This window comes from Podarcis vaucheri, assembly GCF_965113315.1.
Source record: "Podarcis vaucheri genome assembly, chromosome: 16".
In the NCBI taxonomy this organism is placed as follows: domain Eukaryota; kingdom Metazoa; phylum Chordata; class Lepidosauria; order Squamata; family Lacertidae; genus Podarcis; species Podarcis vaucheri.
Window position 1 is genome coordinate 27,759,233 of NC_138754.1, and position 16,861 is coordinate 27,776,093.

General features: G+C 46.3%; 1 protein-coding gene and 1 long non-coding RNA gene across 2 annotated transcripts; both read left to right on the forward strand.

Annotated features, from left to right (window-relative positions):
• The first annotated feature begins 35 nt into the window (after positions 1-35).
• UPB1 (beta-ureidopropionase 1) lies at positions 36-16,102 on the forward strand. The gene is made up of 10 exons (XM_082203644.1): positions 36-246; positions 2,743-2,914; positions 4,185-4,272; positions 4,963-5,057; positions 6,907-7,068; positions 7,618-7,787; positions 11,137-11,218; positions 12,013-12,055; positions 13,646-13,800; positions 15,807-16,102. Exons 1-10 carry the CDS (start codon positions 146-148, stop codon positions 15,888-15,890), a joined length of 1,152 nt encoding a protein of 383 aa, XP_082059770.1. The 5' UTR covers positions 36-145; the 3' UTR covers positions 15,891-16,102.
• LOC309521302 lies at positions 14,267-15,599 on the forward strand. Its single transcript, XR_014214611.1, has 2 exons — positions 14,267-14,381; positions 14,746-15,599. It is a non-coding gene; the product is annotated as an uncharacterized lncRNA (long non-coding RNA).
• Positions 16,103-16,861: the final 759 nt, after the last annotated feature.

Below are 16,861 nucleotides of genomic sequence, written 5' to 3' on the forward strand. Positions count from 1 at the left end.
CGGGGGTCCTCCTGCCCCTCCCCCTCAGAGGCGGAGTCCAGCTGTTCGGACGGGCCAACGGTCACTCCGTGACCGACGGACTGACCGCTTGCCGTCCGGAGTCCCTCCGTCTTCCCTCGTCCCAGCGCGGAGTCTCTCGGCGAGGATGGCGGCCGGCCTGGACTCTCTGGAGGAGTGCCTGGAGCGGCACCTGCCACCCGCCGAGCTGGCCGAAGCGAAGCGGATTCTTTACGGGGAGGCTGTCAGGTGCGCCGGGACTACAAATCCCAGCAGGCTCTGCGTCAGCTCGGGAGAGGAGGGGGAGAATGAGCCCCCCTCCCGTCTCAGCCTTCTTCCACCTGGCGCCCTCCAACTGTTTTGGATCCGGGACTGCTGGGAGTTGTAGTCCAAAACATAAGGAGGGCACCTAGTTGAACCCTATGGGGGGCGCAGATTTATTCCCCTTTTAGCAAGTGTGTGGCAGGCAGAAATGAAACAGGTTAAGCTTTCCCCCTGCAGTTGTTGGGAGGGGGAAAGTTTGTGGGTTCCTGCTTGTTGCACAGGTGGAGAAGGCATATTCACACCCCCCAAATTATAAGGTCGACCTCCCCCCTTCTCTACTGCCTTTTGGGACTTGGCAGCAGTCAGTTGGATGGCTGGCCATTTCAGGATTTGACATCAGAGCAGGGAAAGGATGGGCAAGTGTGGCCAAACTTCCAAAAGCCTCTGATTCTTTTCAAGGCAGCTGGACTCCCTGCTCCCATCAACCACAGGATCTTCATTGTAGGCCAGCCCTGTTGGCTGGAGCTGATGGGAGTTGCAGCCGAAAACAGCTAGCAGGAACCAGGTTGTGGGGCAGGGGCTGGGGATCTAGGATTTGGAGGAGGAGGGTGCTCATGGGTGAATGAGCTTCCCTCAGGATGATCTGTTTTGGTTTTTTAAAGGTGACATGAGAAAGGCAACCCCATTTTGAAAAGGGATTAAATTGGAATGCTTTCTGCATGCTGAAAAGGGCTGAGAGGCTATCAAGCCTAACTCCCCATTGTAAGGCCCATACGTGAACCCACATGCAGCCACCCTCAGCCAGAGGCTTCAACAGAGTCAGCTGCCTGCAGAGCAAAGGGCTTGCAGAAGTGGCCTTAGAAATTTATCCAGAACAGAACAGAACTTTATTAGCAAAGCCAACAGGCCACAGCTATACAAGAATTAGAAATAAAATAAAATAAACATAAAAAGGGAATAAAAACAAACAAAAGGAGGTCCGTCAGGTGAACACGTCTGTCACTCAGATGGTGGCCCTTAATTTCACAGCTCTCTCGATGAACCTTGCGACCTTCTCAGTTGTCTGACTGTCCGTATCAGATAAGAGAAAGAACAGTATAATGTCTTGTGGACGGCCGGGGTTGGGGAGGATGAGTGGAGTAATAATCTCATTCCTTAGGTCTCTATAAAGGGGGCAGGATAAAAGGACATGGGACACTGTTTCCATGTTGCCATCTCTGCATGGGCAGAGTCGTTTTTCGAATGGAGTCTTTTGATAACGACCTTCGAGTACGGCAGAGGGAAGGACATCCCATCTAGCCAATGTAAAGGCGCGTCTATATTTTGGGATGGTTAATTTAGACAAATATGAAGCTGGAAAATCAAAGTGAGCGGGGGGAAAGTGAGTATACCATGGACATATTTTCTTTAGGATGGTCAGGTTGTTTTGCCGTTCAATATCTTTCAGGCGCTGGCCTATTAGGCTCTTTGCTCTACTGAGGCCCATTGGTAGTAAGGATTGCGAATGCAGACTGCATGTAAGGAGTTTTTGATGCACAGTTTTGAACCACCTGCTTTTATAAGGGTCTTGCATTACTAGAGGCAGTAGGCCGGGTGGATTTAAGTTAAGGCGAAGCAGGGGCTGGGGATCTAGGATTTGGAGGAGGAGGGTGCTCATGGGTGAATGAGCTTCCCTCAGGATGATCTGTTTTGGTTTTTTAAAGGTGACATGAGAAAGGCAACCCCATTTTGAAAAGGGATTAAATTGGAATGCTTTCTGCATGCTGAAAAGGGCTGAGAGGCTATCAAGCCTAACTCCCCATTGTAAGGCCCATACGTGAACCCACATGCAGCCACCCTCAGCCAGAGGCTTCAACAGAGTCAGCTGCCTGCAGAGCAAAGGGCTTGCAGAAGTGGCCTTAGAAATTTATCCAGTAATATACGGTATCCTTAGAACAGCAATTCCAAATGTTGGTTCAGGAGTCCACAAGCCGATTACCAAGCCTCTGCCTCTAGGTTCTGTCGTGATGTGTTGCATAAGGAATGTATGTGTATGTGATGTCCGGAGCAAGAGAGAGGCCCATCAGAAGGATATCATGTCAGAGTAGAAATGCTGTACTGCATTTAAGTTCTCATGAGATGAAATATTTGAGGTTAGTTTGATGGGATGGCTTGCTTGTCGTACAGAGAACCTGCCCACGACAGTTTGCATCTAATGGAATTTGAGTAAACCAGCCTGTCCAGAGCGTTGTTCCAAAACAGTTTTGTGTGACCCCACTAATTGCTGAACAGAGTGACTTGCTCAAGATTATATAAGAAGTGTGGGATGGGGGAGGTCTTAACCTTTAACCTTCCTTCTCCTCCATCCCTAAATGTTTCTTGGCTGCCAAGGTGCACTGACCTGATATAAATAGCAGATATATAAACCTGCCATATTGCTGTTTGTTATTTTGTACAGGACCGGAGGAAGATTGTTGTATTTTTGTGTTCTTACTTTTCCAGGCAACTGGATTTGCCGTCTGCTGCTTTGTCCGCTGCTGCAGAAAGGGAGTTTGACCTACAGGGTTATGGATTTGGAGCTGAACCAGAGCAGTTGAGGCCCCCACGTATTGTCAGGGTGGGGCTGATTCAGAATAAGATCCAACTTCCTACAGATGCACCGGTTGCTGAACAGGTACCACTGAAGCTTGTAAAGGAAGTTCCTGCATGTTTCCAATTGCTTGCTCTTGTCTTTCCAAAGGGAGTGCAGCCCCAGCTTCTTTGTACCATTATGCTTTGTCAGAGACTCAAATCTTTTGTGTTGGCCATATTGTGGGGTAGGAGAGCTGGGGGGGGGGGGAATCACATGTAGCAAGCAATGTGGCCTTTTAGTTTCAGATAGTACATGGGTAAACAAGTCTAAAAATCCCAGAACACAAATGTTAATGGCCCTCTAACAGCTGTGGTGGCTCATTTAACAGAAGTAATGTTTTTGCGTTAACTCTGGAAGTATATACAGTCAAATGTTGGTTCCTGAACACCTTAGTTGCCGAACAAATCGGCTCCCGATTTCTGCAAACCCGGAAGTAAGTGTTCCAGTTTGTGAATGTTTTTCAGAAGCCGAACGTCTGACACAGCTTCTGCTTGGGTGCAGGAAGTTCCTGCAGCCAATTCGAAGCCGTGCCTTGGTTTTTGAACAGTTTTGGCGGTCAAATGGATTCCTGGAATGGATTAAGTTCAATAACCAAGGCACCACTGTACTTGATTCTGACCAAACTAAGACTCCTAGAGGGCCATGGAAATTGGTGTCCCTGGTTTTTTTAGGTTCATCTACCCATGTACTAAGGAACGTGGGTGGCGCTGTGGGTTAAACCACAGTGCCTAGGGCTTGCCGATCAGAAGGTCAGTGATTTGAATCCCTGCGACGGGGTGAGCTTCCATTGCTTGGTCTCTGCTCCTGCAAACCTAGCAGTTCGAAAGCACAAAGTGCAAGTAGATAAATAGATACTGCTCTGGTGGGAAGGTAAATGGCGTTTCCGTGCGCTGCTCTGGTTCGCCAGAAGTGGCTTAGTCATGCTGGCCTCATGACCCGGAAGCTGTACGCTGGTTCCCTCGGCCAATAAAGCGAGATGAGCATCACAACCACAGAGTCGTCTGCAACTAGACCTAATGGTCAGGGGTCCCTTTACCTTTTTTACCCATGTACTATCTGAAACCCAAGGGGTGCATTGTTTGCCAGATGTGAAATATATTGGCATTATTTTCAGCTCTCCTACCCCACTAATAAACCCATTTAATTGGCAAAGAGTTTCTTCACTCATCATGTTAAAGCTGCTGCTGGCTACAGGCAGGGTTTCTTGTCAACCCTTTTTCTCTCAGTATTTTGTACATGGTTGAGCTTGGGAGGCAAAATGAGAGTAAAGGTAGTTTATTTAAATGACCTTTACAGCTGACCTTCTCCCTAGGTAACTGCACTACACAAGCGCATAGAAGAAATTGTGGAGGTTGCAGCAATGTGCGGGGTCAATGTCATCTGTTTCCAAGAGGTCTGGAGTGAGTAGTGTTTTGTTCTGCCTATTTAAATCCTCTCTGCTGCTATAAAAGTCAATTTCAGTTGCGTGCAACTCTTGAATAAAGTCAGAGCAGAAACCAGATTCAAACAGAAAGGTGTTGGTGAGCAAGCTACATTCTCTGGGCACAACCCAGGAAATCTTTTGTTTCTGTAAAATATTTATGCACGATTCCCACTAAATATCCACTGTGGCTAACAAAATCTCCATTAAAAACCATCAAAACATTAAAAATTCAGTTATGAAACCTAAAAAGTGAGATTAAACGATCTGTAAAAGTAGCGACAGACGATAAAAGTACAGTGGTACCTCGGGTTACAGACGCTTCAGGTTACAGACTCCACTAACCCAGAAATAATACCTCGGGTTAAGAACTTTGCTTCAGGATGAGAACAGAAATTGTGCTCTGGCGGCGCAGTGGCAGCAGGAGGCCCCATTAGCTAAAGTGGTGCTTCAGGTTAAGAACAGTTTCAGGTTAAGAATGGACCTCTGGAACGAATTAAGTTCTTAACCTGAGGTACCACTGTAGTACAGTTAGGACCTCATATCAATAGCACAAAATAGTATGAGAAAGACAGGCCCACCTCAAAAGCAGATCTCTGTCACATGCAGAAATATCTTATGGGAGTGACAGGGCGAACTTCTCACATTTCTTATGATGCTCTTTTTGTAGCGATGCCTTTTGCTTTCTGTACACGAGAGAGGCTTCCTTGGACAGAATTTGCGGAATCAGCGGAGAGCGGCCCAACGGCAAGGTTTTGCCAAGAGGTAAAGAGTCAGATTCCTGCCCTGCCTTTTTACAAGCCTCCTCTGCACCGCTGCGTTAAAACAGCCTGTGTGCATTTGGACTGTCCTTTCCACCCTGCATGCAAACTTCCAAGAGTGTGGGCATTTTTCTAGAGCTGGGCCTGGCAACCACATTTGTAACCCAGGGCTGCAACCCTGAGCAGTGAGGCTGCTTCAGTTGCATTTACCCTGCAATCCTGAGTACATGTTTATTCAGAAGTAGCTGTTATTCATTTATTAATTACATGTTGCACAATCATCTGAAAGCAATGTACAATAAAATGGCAAAAAAGTTACAAACATGAACAACAGAGATATTTAAAATGAAAACAATACAGAATGGACACTCAGGACACAGACATTGTGAAGCAGCCTAACCACCCCTGTGGTTTTGCTTTTGTGTGGCTCCTGGTCATTTCAAGGAGGCTTGCAGAGGAGAACATCTTAGTGGATTGGGCCCCGCTGATAAGTAGTGAGTGAGCTGTGCCATTGGTAGGGATTGCAGGTAGATGTGTCTACAGAGGACTTTTGGGAAGTACAACTTCAGTTCAGCAAATGCCTGACTTTCTCCTTTTTTTGGCAAAGAGACGAGTGTTTGTTGTTTTCCTCCTCGTCTGAAATGATTTCCCAACCGTCTGTTTCTTGTTGATCCTGAAGGGACTCTAGTGGCTTGCTGTGCATCCCTTTCCATCCTGCTGCCTTCAGTTTAGCACAGGTCAAGCACGAAGTGATTGTAAATGCCAGATTAATTGCATCTTGGTGGATGTTGTTGTGGTTAACATTCAAGCATATGGGAAAGTAAAATGCCATAAGGGGAAGGAAGAGAAAACATAATTGGATCAAAGGAGACATGACTTATCAGTACTGAGACATAATGCAAAATACACTCTTCAGGGACCAAGGGTAATAGGAGACAAGCTGTTATATCTTTGTGCTAACTTCTCTGGGCAAGACAGTTCCCAGATTCCTTTTTAATGATCTTATGGGACACGTTTCCCAGGAAAGGCGAAGGCTTGGATCTGGAAAAGGTCAAGAGGAGTTTGCGGTTCCCCCAAAAATGCTGGCACTGAAGGGTAGTCCATGGAGGCCTCTAGAACAGCCTGGGGTGGGGGATGCTCTCGTCAAGACCAGAGGTTGTTTCCTCAAGGTAGTTGGAGCATTGATCTGGGAAGGAAGCAGCACTTATGAGTCAAAACCTCCACTGTTATGGACAGAAGTGGCTTTGCAGGGAATTCAGTGGTTTCTGGCATTATTGAGGAATCATTTCTTCCTTCTTTATGACTAATATTGTTATTAGATTGGGCATAAATAGGATCTGGTTCAGAGAGTGCTTTGCATTGCCACCCATGACAGTAGGAAGAAGTTTCTGACAGTAAGAGCAATTTGACAGGGAAATAGACTACCTCGGAAGATGGCAGACACTTCTTCATTGGAGGTGTTTAAGCAGAAGTTGGATGGCTACCTGTTAGGGATATTTCAGCTTTGATCATTGCAGGGGATTGGATCAGATGACCGTTCCAACTCCATAATCCTTTGATTCTTTGACCTCACTCTGTTTTAGCTATTCAGTCAGCAGACTCTTCTGTAGGCATTTTTTCCTTTTCTCTTGGTCTTGCAGGCCTCCTGCCAACTGGCAGATCTCTTGTGAAAACCTAATCAAAAGTCTTTTTATACTGTTCTGCTGTTTCATCCTGCTTTTCTGATATTTGGTGTTACTATTTATTTTTTATTGTCCCAACTGTTCTGATTTGGTAAGTTGTTCCAAGATCGTCCGCTGAAACGCTGCTAGTACATTTAATAAAATGTGGCATCATTTCTATCACGGCTGCAGCTGGCCAGGAAGCACAACATGGTGGTGGTGTCTCCAATCCTGGAAAGAGATACTGCGCATGGGGAGACCTTGTGGAACACAGCGGTGGTGATTTCAAACACGGGTGCTGTGCTGGGCAAGTCTAGGAAGAATCACATCCCAAGGATTGGAGATTTCAATGAGGTGAGTGGTAGCTTTTGCATTATGGGGAAACAGAGCACTCTTGCTAATTCAGGAACAAATTCCTCCAGGAGTAGCTTTTGCAGGGTGGGATGGGGGGATGGGGTGGGGTTGTCATGCACACATCCAAATCAAGTGAGCATACAAAAAATACGAGTGTCCTTGTACTTCTGGTTTCACTTTGAGGGTCCCTGGCTCCTTGTGTCTGGTTTTCAGGCTGAGGCTCCCAAATTGTTTGTTTCCTGGCACCAAGGAGCAACTCATAGGAAAGAAATCCTGTCTGAAACCCTGGCAAGCTGTTGCTGTCAGTCAGTGTAGACAATATTGAGCTAGATGGATCAAAGGTCTGACTTGGAAGAAGGGAGTTTCCTAGGTTCTCCTTGTATCTAATATTGCTTAAACCTGTTTGGTATTTGGGGATACTTCCTTTAGCTTGATCACCACACATATGCCCAGCTCTCGTCATGTCTGCTGCTGCGAGATTTCTGTTAAGGCAGCTGGTGTTTTGGACTCCAGGGATCTCATTCAAGTGTAAGTCTGTGTGTTTTGCAGTCAACATACTACATGGAGGGGGACATGGGGCACCCGGTGTTCCAGACTCAGTTTGGGAAGATTGCCGTAAACATTTGCTATGGGCGACATCATCCCCTCAATTGGCTCATGTACAGTCTGAATGGAGCAGAGATCATCTTTAATCCTTCTGCCACTATTGGGAAACTCAGGTACCATTTGGAATCTTGCTTATCTTGCTGCAGAAAGTGGTCTGGTGTATGTGTAAGGCCATTACCTTTGATAAAACCCTCAGAAAATTTGGAAAGCTAAATTGCGGTCTTCTGGAGGAGTGCTCTGTTGTAGCCCTGCCTTATCTCTATGCAGGGGCCAAATTGAGAGGGTCTCTGCAAAGCACATGAAGCCCATGAGCTCTCCTAGCCGAAGGGTTGGCAACAAGGAAGACTACCTTGGAAGTCAGTTATTGGAAGTCTCAGGTAGCTGATGTAAGACAGTGTGAGAGGGTAACAAGGGAGAAATAGGAGAGGACCACTCCTCCAAAGCCTTCAATGCCCAATAGCCTTGTCCCGACTGTCACTCCATTGGGCACAAAAGGTTACAGTCAGGTAGCTGCCGCCGGCACCCCAGAGTGACTGTAAATATTTTACGCTAAGAGCTCAAAGGGTTTAGCCATTAACTGAGCTGAGACAACAGACAGGCTCTGAAAGGGCGGGGGAGTTTTGGCAGGAGGGTAGAGGTTCAGCAAACCCTGCATAAACGCCTCGCTAATGGGTGAGGAAAGAAAACAGCGGGAAATAAGAGGCAGCTTCCAAAAAAGAGAAGAAAACAAGAAAGAGCCAGGAAAGAAAACAAGGCATATGGGTATCGGGTGTGTCTGGGCACTGAATCCTCTATGGGATTGAAGCTGAACAGACAATGTGTGCACCACTCTCAGGACCTAGACTACTCCATTAGGAAAGCTGGCATTTGTGATCTAACCTGGCTTGAGAGCTTTGTCCCTCTTTGCAGTCAGAGCTGGACTGGCTATGGGCACTGCTGCCAGCAAAAAAGAAGGTGGCCCCTGCCTGGGATGCAGCCCAGGTTCCAAGGTCCCCTTAGAGCCAGAGTTGTCATTTGCCAATGCAGGAACCTGGATCCCCTTGCCTGCCAAATGGAGGAGAAGGCTGTCTTGTCGGGGACACTGACTTGGTCAAGCAAGCCTGGCAGCTCTGCCCTTCTCTGTGGCCAGGCCTGGTGGTCTCTGTGGGGCAGATGCTTCTCTCCTCAGGGCCACATAAAGAGTTGAATAAAACAGGCAATCTGGCTGTTCCTACATTAAAACCAAAGGTTCAGGGAGCTAGAGCTCTGTGAAGGCCCAGTTGCATAGGAGCATGCAGGGCAGGAACTGGGGAGGAGGAGTTGCATAGTCCTGCCTCTGAAGCAAGACTCACCCCTCCCTGAATAACTTCCATTAGGAAGAAGGACTTTCTAAGTGATGGAGTGCAGCTGCAAGTTGGAGGCATTTTGTTACAGGAGCTGTTCACCGCTCACTTGGATTGTGTCATGCCCAAAAGAGCATCACGAGAGAAAAGGGCTAGCAAACATCTCCTTCTTTGTAAGGGGTTATTAGATTGTCATCCAATGGCGTCTGCTAAGCTTGGAGGCAAAGTTCAGGATATTCCTCATAATGTATGACTTTCTGCCCAAGCCAATGGAGAGGCTGAGAACGGGGTGTCCTGTTTGTTTAGCTGTTCTGTGTCTGTCGGAGGGTCACGATAATTGGGTGGATGTGAAACATTTAATTTTTACCAGGCAAAGAAAATAAGTGGGTGGTTTACGAAACTCACCACTTTAGGGTTGGCCAAAACATGCTGAATGATTTCTAGGACGCTGTGATTGCTGCATGGGGGTCATTGTGACCATGCTTTTATTTCCAAAACTTATTTCTTTGCCCCACAGTTTTGTTTGTTTAAATATTTCTGTAACCCCATTCATATGTGATAAAAAAGCAGGGGTGGGTTGGAATAAAATGACTATTCAGAAGAAAATGGCAGATAAGAGACCAGTGGCTAACGGGTGAGCTTTCAGCAAAGACCAGAATTTCTGTGGTCCTAGGGCGGCACTTGCCTCACGACAGAGTAAAGGTAGTTCCACCGAGAGGGCACCGCAAATGCATCTCTTTTATTTGTATTTTGTGTAGGTTTGTTGTGGCCCTCTTATAATCAAAGTGAAGCAAGTTTGAAGCCTGATTTTAAGGTAGTCCAGGTTTTTCTCAGTTAATTTGAGGAGAGCTTTGGAGAGCTTGCCCAACAGCCACCCCTAGTTGATAGTTATTTCAAAATCCACCTTGGGAGAGGATGGACTTTGCTTGGATTGTGCCCCACGTTATTTTAAAGGGCATGCTTAGGGCCATTAGAGAGGCAGGCGGCAGGTGAGTGTGTGACCTTTTGGAGGCATTTCCTGCTTTCTCAGGGTGGTTTTAGTGAGGCGGCATTATTGACTCTTTCCTTGGTTGCTTTATTGCTTTGGGAGAGTATAAACTAACTGGCAGGAAGAGATTTCTTAGATCCCCTGCAGCAGACAATTTCTGCAAATGATACAATCAAGCACTTGCTGCCCTCTCTTCCCTTCCCCACAACATGTCTGCATTTCCTGTTTCTCTTCCCTCTGCCCCCTGGTATCATTCGAATCAGGGCCTGTCCCCTGAAGCTGCTTATTGCCAAACTGCTCATTTTAGTGATTGCGCTACACTTTTAGAACTCCCTGATGGAGATCTCCATTACCACCCTCCCCCCGCAGCCCGCTAGGAGTCCTTTATATCTTCATCTTTCTTTCTTGCTACACATCCACTACAGAAGAGGACAGCGCAATCTGTTATCATATTTGTCAGGTGGAGAGATGTAAGGTATCGTAAACAACATTACCTTGAATCTCCAGACACTTGAATTGTTTTTCCAAATTGCCTCATGTTGGGCTGGAAATGTCCTTCTGCAGTTAGTCTTATTCCTGTGAAAAATCAAGCTGTTCCATCTACAAAAAATGTAGCTTTTTAAAAAGTAGGAATGAAAAGCAATACAATAAAATGTGCAACAATACAAATTAAAACATAGACTCATGGAATTGTAGATGACGCAAATGGTCATCTAGTCCAACCTCCGGCAATGCGGCATTTGGTTCAAACAGATAAGCAGATGGAGTGAAGGGAGAGTCTTGACAAAATAAGAAACTTCTTTAGAATTCATTTATAGACACTAAAGGATTTGTGGCGTGGAAAGCACAGCAATCTAAATGAATCCCAATGGTGTTCCCTGTCTCCCTGCCCCCCACAGGCATATTAAATAATTCACCCTTCTACGATAGTGCAAAACGGAAGACAATTTAGGGACTTGGAAGGGGAAGGGCTGTGCAGGAGTCGGGGAGATGTGGAGGTGAGAGCTGCAGTTGCCAAAGCTGGGAAGCAGCCCCTGAGCCTGTCACAAGACGACATCGTGAAGAAGGTGGCCTGTTAAAAAAGTGGCATTTCAGGTGATGTAAGAAAGGCTCTGAGTTCTGAATTCATGCCTCTTCCTTTATTATTTCCAGTGAATCCATGTGGCCCATTGAAGCGAGGAATGCAGCCATTGCGAACCACTGTTTCACCTGTGCCGTCAACCGGGTGGGAACGGTGAGGCCTTTCAGCTCTCTGTGCTTGGAGATGCCACCAGTTAGGCTCCTACTCGCTAAAAACAGAGCCCTGTGTGGAACTGTAGGGTGTAGCATCAAAATCCCCTTTTCAGCCATCTGCCCTGTCCCTCTAAGTGGCTTTTTAATGCTACTCTCCCCCGTTCTGCATCTTCTCAGCTGCCCTGCTGGCTTCTCTCCCCCACAGCAAAGAAAGTGAGTAGGTTTGTGAAGGTGTTGCTGCTTTGGGATAGCCCAGTGTTGCCAGAAGGTTCTGAGCAGCCAGGAGATGTTGTCTGGAACTGTTCTCCCTCCCTACATCTCTGGTGGGACTTTGGCCACCTTGCTCTGGGAGCCAGCTCCTTGGAGGTGGTGAGGACATGCACACTTGCTTCCTGCTGTCACGGATCGGGATAAGGCATCAGTAGACGGTGAGGCTGCCAAAAGCCCTTCCTTCCCTGTTTCGTAAGGAGCGAAATAACCCCCATTCACAGATGGGATTTGCCTTTCATCCATCAAGGAAATCAATAGACTGAATGTGGAGACAGGCCGCTCTAGAGGATGCAAGCAATACTTTGCTTGAAAGCCAGACACAGCTGATTAGATTTAGAATGATAACAATGGCTTCTGTGTCTTGCATTGTTCATTTCGAGTTTTTCAGGGTGGGTGGGGAAGTGGAAGAGGCTGCCTGGTGCGAAGCAACAGTGCCATCTTCCTTTCATTTTGCACTCTTCTGCTGCCGTGAGGGTGGCTTGATGAATAATTCCTTCTGGGTGGTGACTCTTCTGCTTCTTGCAGGAAGTTTATCCAAATCCTTTTACATCAGGAGATGGTGGAGAGGGTAGGTGCCTTTGTTTTCTTTTGTATGGAGAGTGATGCTTGTGGGGAGTCTCTTTAGCGTGGTGATAGCATGCCAACAAGGATAGAGGTTCCTCCTTCCAATCTGGTTGTTCTTTTCTGTGGTGGGAAGAGGTTTGCCCAGCACCCTGGGAAACTCTGAAATGGTTTGTGGTATTGGGCAAAAGGGCTGAAAAATTAACTCCTTTAATATTGAATTCTGCATTTATATCTAATAATGTGTTTGTTCTGAGGTCACTGAAGGCAAGAATCAGAATAGACAAATAACAGATTCATTAGACAGTTGTCTTGAACATTGTGAAACTGTTTGTGAGCAAAAGGGTACATTTTAGGTACCTTTTGCTCAAACAGCAACTTGTTGCCCCCCTTTCCCCTTCAACTCAACAGGACAGCAAGCAGCTTTTGAAAGCTAAGGCCATTTGAGATGGCACAGAATGGGGAGGGAGCGGAGGGCAACCTCAGCAGCACCTCAAAGCCACCCATAGTTTCCATCCAGCCACACTGGCAAGTAATTGGGAAGCAAAAGGATGGGAGAGGCCAGTGCAGCCTCTCCTTCCTGCTGGCCAGCATTCACTGCTCCTGGGAAATGTTTCCTTATCTGGCCTCCTCCTCCTGCCACCCTCTGGCTTTAACAAAAGGGATTTATGTTGTAATAAATTTGTTGGCCATCTTTTTGTTGCTTTTCTTTGCAAAGGAGGATCATAGGAAATCAGGGTGCAAATGTCAGATTGGTCTAGTGACCATGGGTGTAGCCAGGATTTTTTTAAGGGGGAGGCAGGCATTTTGTTAGAGGGGAACAGAACCTCAGTTTGCTATGTATTTTTTGTTTTTATTGATTTAGGAGAGCAACTGCCCCTCCCTGCCCCCACTTTACACCCATGTTAAGGACACAAGAAGTGGTCTGCTACGGAATAAAGATCTTGGTCTATGTAGTTCAGTAACGACTTCACTGCAGGGAGCTCCCTAGCACACCCCAACACAGCAGAATCACTTTCCCTTCACATCAGCCCAAGCCAGGGGTGGTAGTGGTCCTGCCTGATGCTGGGTTTGGTTGCTATGCATTTAAGCCCAGCACCAAGCGAGACCAGTCTCCCTTTTCATTGGCTGATGTGAAGGGAGAGTGATCCTACATAGCCCTGGGTTCTTGCTTTGCATGGTCCTTCAAAGGCTCCTGACAACCAGCTGGTTGGAAGCTGCACAAAGCAGGCTTTGGGCAAATTTTGTCCTTTCTGTCAAGGTCCGCCCTTACCTGTAAGTTGCAGGTGTAAGGCAGGTGGGTATGGGAAGCAAGCCCATTGAAGGATTAGCGGATTAGTGCTATTAGCGGCTTTTAGCAGCTTATCTGCTGATCGGATCAGCTGATAAGCGGCTTAGAAAAAGGGGGGGGGAAACCAGCAGGAACTCGCAAGACATTGTCGTCTTGCGAAGCAAGCCCATAGGAAATTCGTTTTGCGAAGCACCTCCAAAACGGAAATCTCTTTCATCTAGCGAGTTTTCCGTCTTGCGAGGCATTCGTCTTGCAGGGCACCACTGTATTCATTTTGTTTCTCTTGCTTCTTTGCTATTTATGAAGCCCATCGTGACTTTGGTCACTTTTACGGTTCAAGTTATGTGGCTGCTCCGGATGGGAGCCGGACCCCTGGCCTCTCCCGCACCCAGGACGGGCTTTTGGTGACGGAGATGGATCTAAATCTTTGCAGGCAAGTTGGGGACAAATGGAATTTTAAGGTAAGTCTTTTTTTCCCACTAAGCAAACCCTCTTGTTTCTATCTGATTTCCAGTAAGGCTGAATTCTGCTGGCATTCAGTTGAAATGCCAATTGGCTTCTACCTCTAAGTATATTCTGGAGGAGAGAGACTGTTCTGGAATGGTTTAAGATTTTTCTGGATCTGAGGCTGCGCAGTCAACAGCCCCTGAATTATACCAGGCTGCTGCATCTGACCCAAGGGAACCGGAAAGTTACCTTTAAAGTCTACACACTCTTTTGACATTAATGAAATGACCTCCTTTGGGGAGGGGTGTTGCGGGAGAGGGATAGTGCAGTATGTATATTTTACAGCATCTTTTATATGCACGTTTTAAACTCTCCCATTGAAAGTGGTAGGTGAAATTGCATAATGGACATCTACCTGCAATGTCTCCTGCATTTCACCAGCTTTCCTTGTTGGCGCAGTGAATGCCACACCTGGGGAGCCAGTAACCACAAAAACGGCAGCTGTCTCTTGAAACAATGATGGTCTTTATGCTCACATTAGCAAGGAAGTCTAGATTTCTTTGACAGGAATGTGACAATCTTGAAGCTGCTTACCGTATTTTTCGCTCTATAACACACACCAGACCATAACACGCACATAGTTTTTAGAGGAAAACAAGGAAAAAAATATTCTAAACGAAATAGTGGATATATGATTTTTGTGGTTCATGCTGTGGCCACAGACATGTGATCTGACAGTGAGTTTGGAGTAGCCCAATGCAAAGATCCTGAGGATCCATGTGGATCCATGCTTTGTAACCACAGAGGAGGGAAGGAAGGGGAACCATGGATCCTCTGCTCACGACTGCAGCAGATCCACCCCGCCACCCATAGGCATTCCCTCCATAACACGCACAGACATTTCCCCTTACTTTCTAGGAGGAAAAAAGTGAGTGTTATGGTGCCAAAAATACGGTAAGTGAAGATCTTGTTCCCTCTCTCCATCTGCAATTCTGTACCCACTCACCTCAAAGTATGCCCCGTCCATCTCAGTGGGGCTTGCCTCCGAGTAAATATTTTAAGATTCACTGGTTGCAAGCTTGAATATCTCAAATAGTTTTCTGTAGCAGCTACCCTAATTGCTTAGGATTTTTAAAATTATTATTCTTAATATTCCCATCAAATGTCAAAGAGATATGACTTTTAGAAGACATCTGAAGGCAGCCCCGTATAGAGAAGTTTTAAAAGTTTGATGTTTTATTGTATTTTTATATTTTGCTAGAAGCCACCCAGAGTGCCTGGGCAACCCAGTCAGATGGCCAACATATAAATAATAAAATGATTATTATTACGAGTCAGAATTTCATCCTAGTAGGCAAAGATAGCTTTTCTTTTGAGCCATGAATGCAGGCTAGATAATATTGATGTCAGGGAACTGCCATCGGCTCAGAGGCGAGGAATAGAAGGGCAGTTGTGTTACAGGGAGCCTCCGAAAATCTTGCGAAGCAGTTCCTCTTCTGGGGAGGAGGAAAGTCCCACCTCAGGTGGGGAAAAGGTGCAAGGACCAGAGGATGCTTGTGGGAGCCTTAACACTGCTCCTGGGCAAGGCAGACAGGAGTGCCCAGGAGCGAAACATGCCCTTGCCATTGCCCATCCTGCACAGTGGCCTAAGGTGCAAAGAGAGGAGGAGAAGGTTGGGGGTAACGAAACTCTTATGTTGGGGGAGGTCCAAGAAAAGACCACTCCCGGATTCTGCTAGCGTTTGAGCCAGACATGAGCTTTGGGGCTCTTCACTGTAAATAGTTTGCACCAAAATAAAAATCTGTAAAACACAGGTTTGGAGTCCTGCCTGGTTACTCTTGAGCAACCGCAACAGCCATCTGACAATTACTAACATTTTTGCCTTTTTTTGCAAAACTGTAGCAATGTATTCATTTATTTAAAAATGGGGCTTATGTTTGACTTGCCATTCTGAAGGTCTTTTGCAGTGACAGATGGCCAGTGGCAGGGAATACTGAAGTCCCTTTACATTTTTTTCCAGATGACCGGGAGATACAAGATGTATGCCGAGGAACTGGCTGCAGTTGTCCAGCCTGACTTTGTTCCCAATGTAATCAAAGAGTAGCTTGCGTCTGCTGCTGCTCAGGAAGGTTGGGAGAGAAACATATTGTCCTTCACATGTGACATGGCAGCTCCCCCCCCCCCCCGATGTAGTGCCTCAAAACACATGGTCTGCCTTTTTAGGAGTACTTTGGAGGGGTTCAAATAATTCCTTTGGGCCTGCCCACTGGGACTTTGGGCTTTCTTTGAACCATATCCATTCCCTCCCTGCCTCTCTCTTTGGCTGTGAGCCATTTTTTAATTTTTTAAAAAATATAGCTTCAACTACTTGATCACTTGGCGCAGTCATGAGGAAATGCTTTGATTCAGGAGTGTTTTAAGTCAGGTGTTTATGAGGGGATGTGTTTCATACAGGTGGACAGATATGCAACAAAATTATACGCCTTTCCTGTAAATGAATCAGAGGAGTGAATCACAATGAAACCATGTTTTGTATTCCATGACTGTAAAAAGGCCCAAGAGCCAAGACCACAAGAAGAGTCCTGAAGCTGGAGCAGGCCAGAGGACCACCTAGTCTAGCTTTCTGTTCTCACAGTGGCCAAGTGAGAGAGTCACTTAATCTTCAGCTGCCCCGTTGCATCAGTTGCAACAACAACAAAATCACCCCTTGTTTTCCCCTGCTAGAAACTAAGTTTACTCTTAAAAGAGAATTTTAGATTGTGAGGCCTTCTGGGCAGAGATCTGTGCTTTTCTGTTTTAAAGCACTTGGCCTGTTGATGGAGCTGCTGTAATAATAATAAAAAACAGTAGATTGGGAAACCTTGAAAATGTGGTTCTTTGCTTTTCCTCGCCTCCAGATGGGGCAGGTGCTTGAGGCTGAAGTGTGTGCTTTCAGTTCTCAGAGCTGAAACTGTAATTACCGTACTTATTCAGCATTTCCTTTTCAAAAATTATCAGCTTGCAATGGTCAGCAAAGAAAGTTGGCACACACTGTGCACTTGCATTAACCACTTAAAACCTTTATTGAGAGTGCCT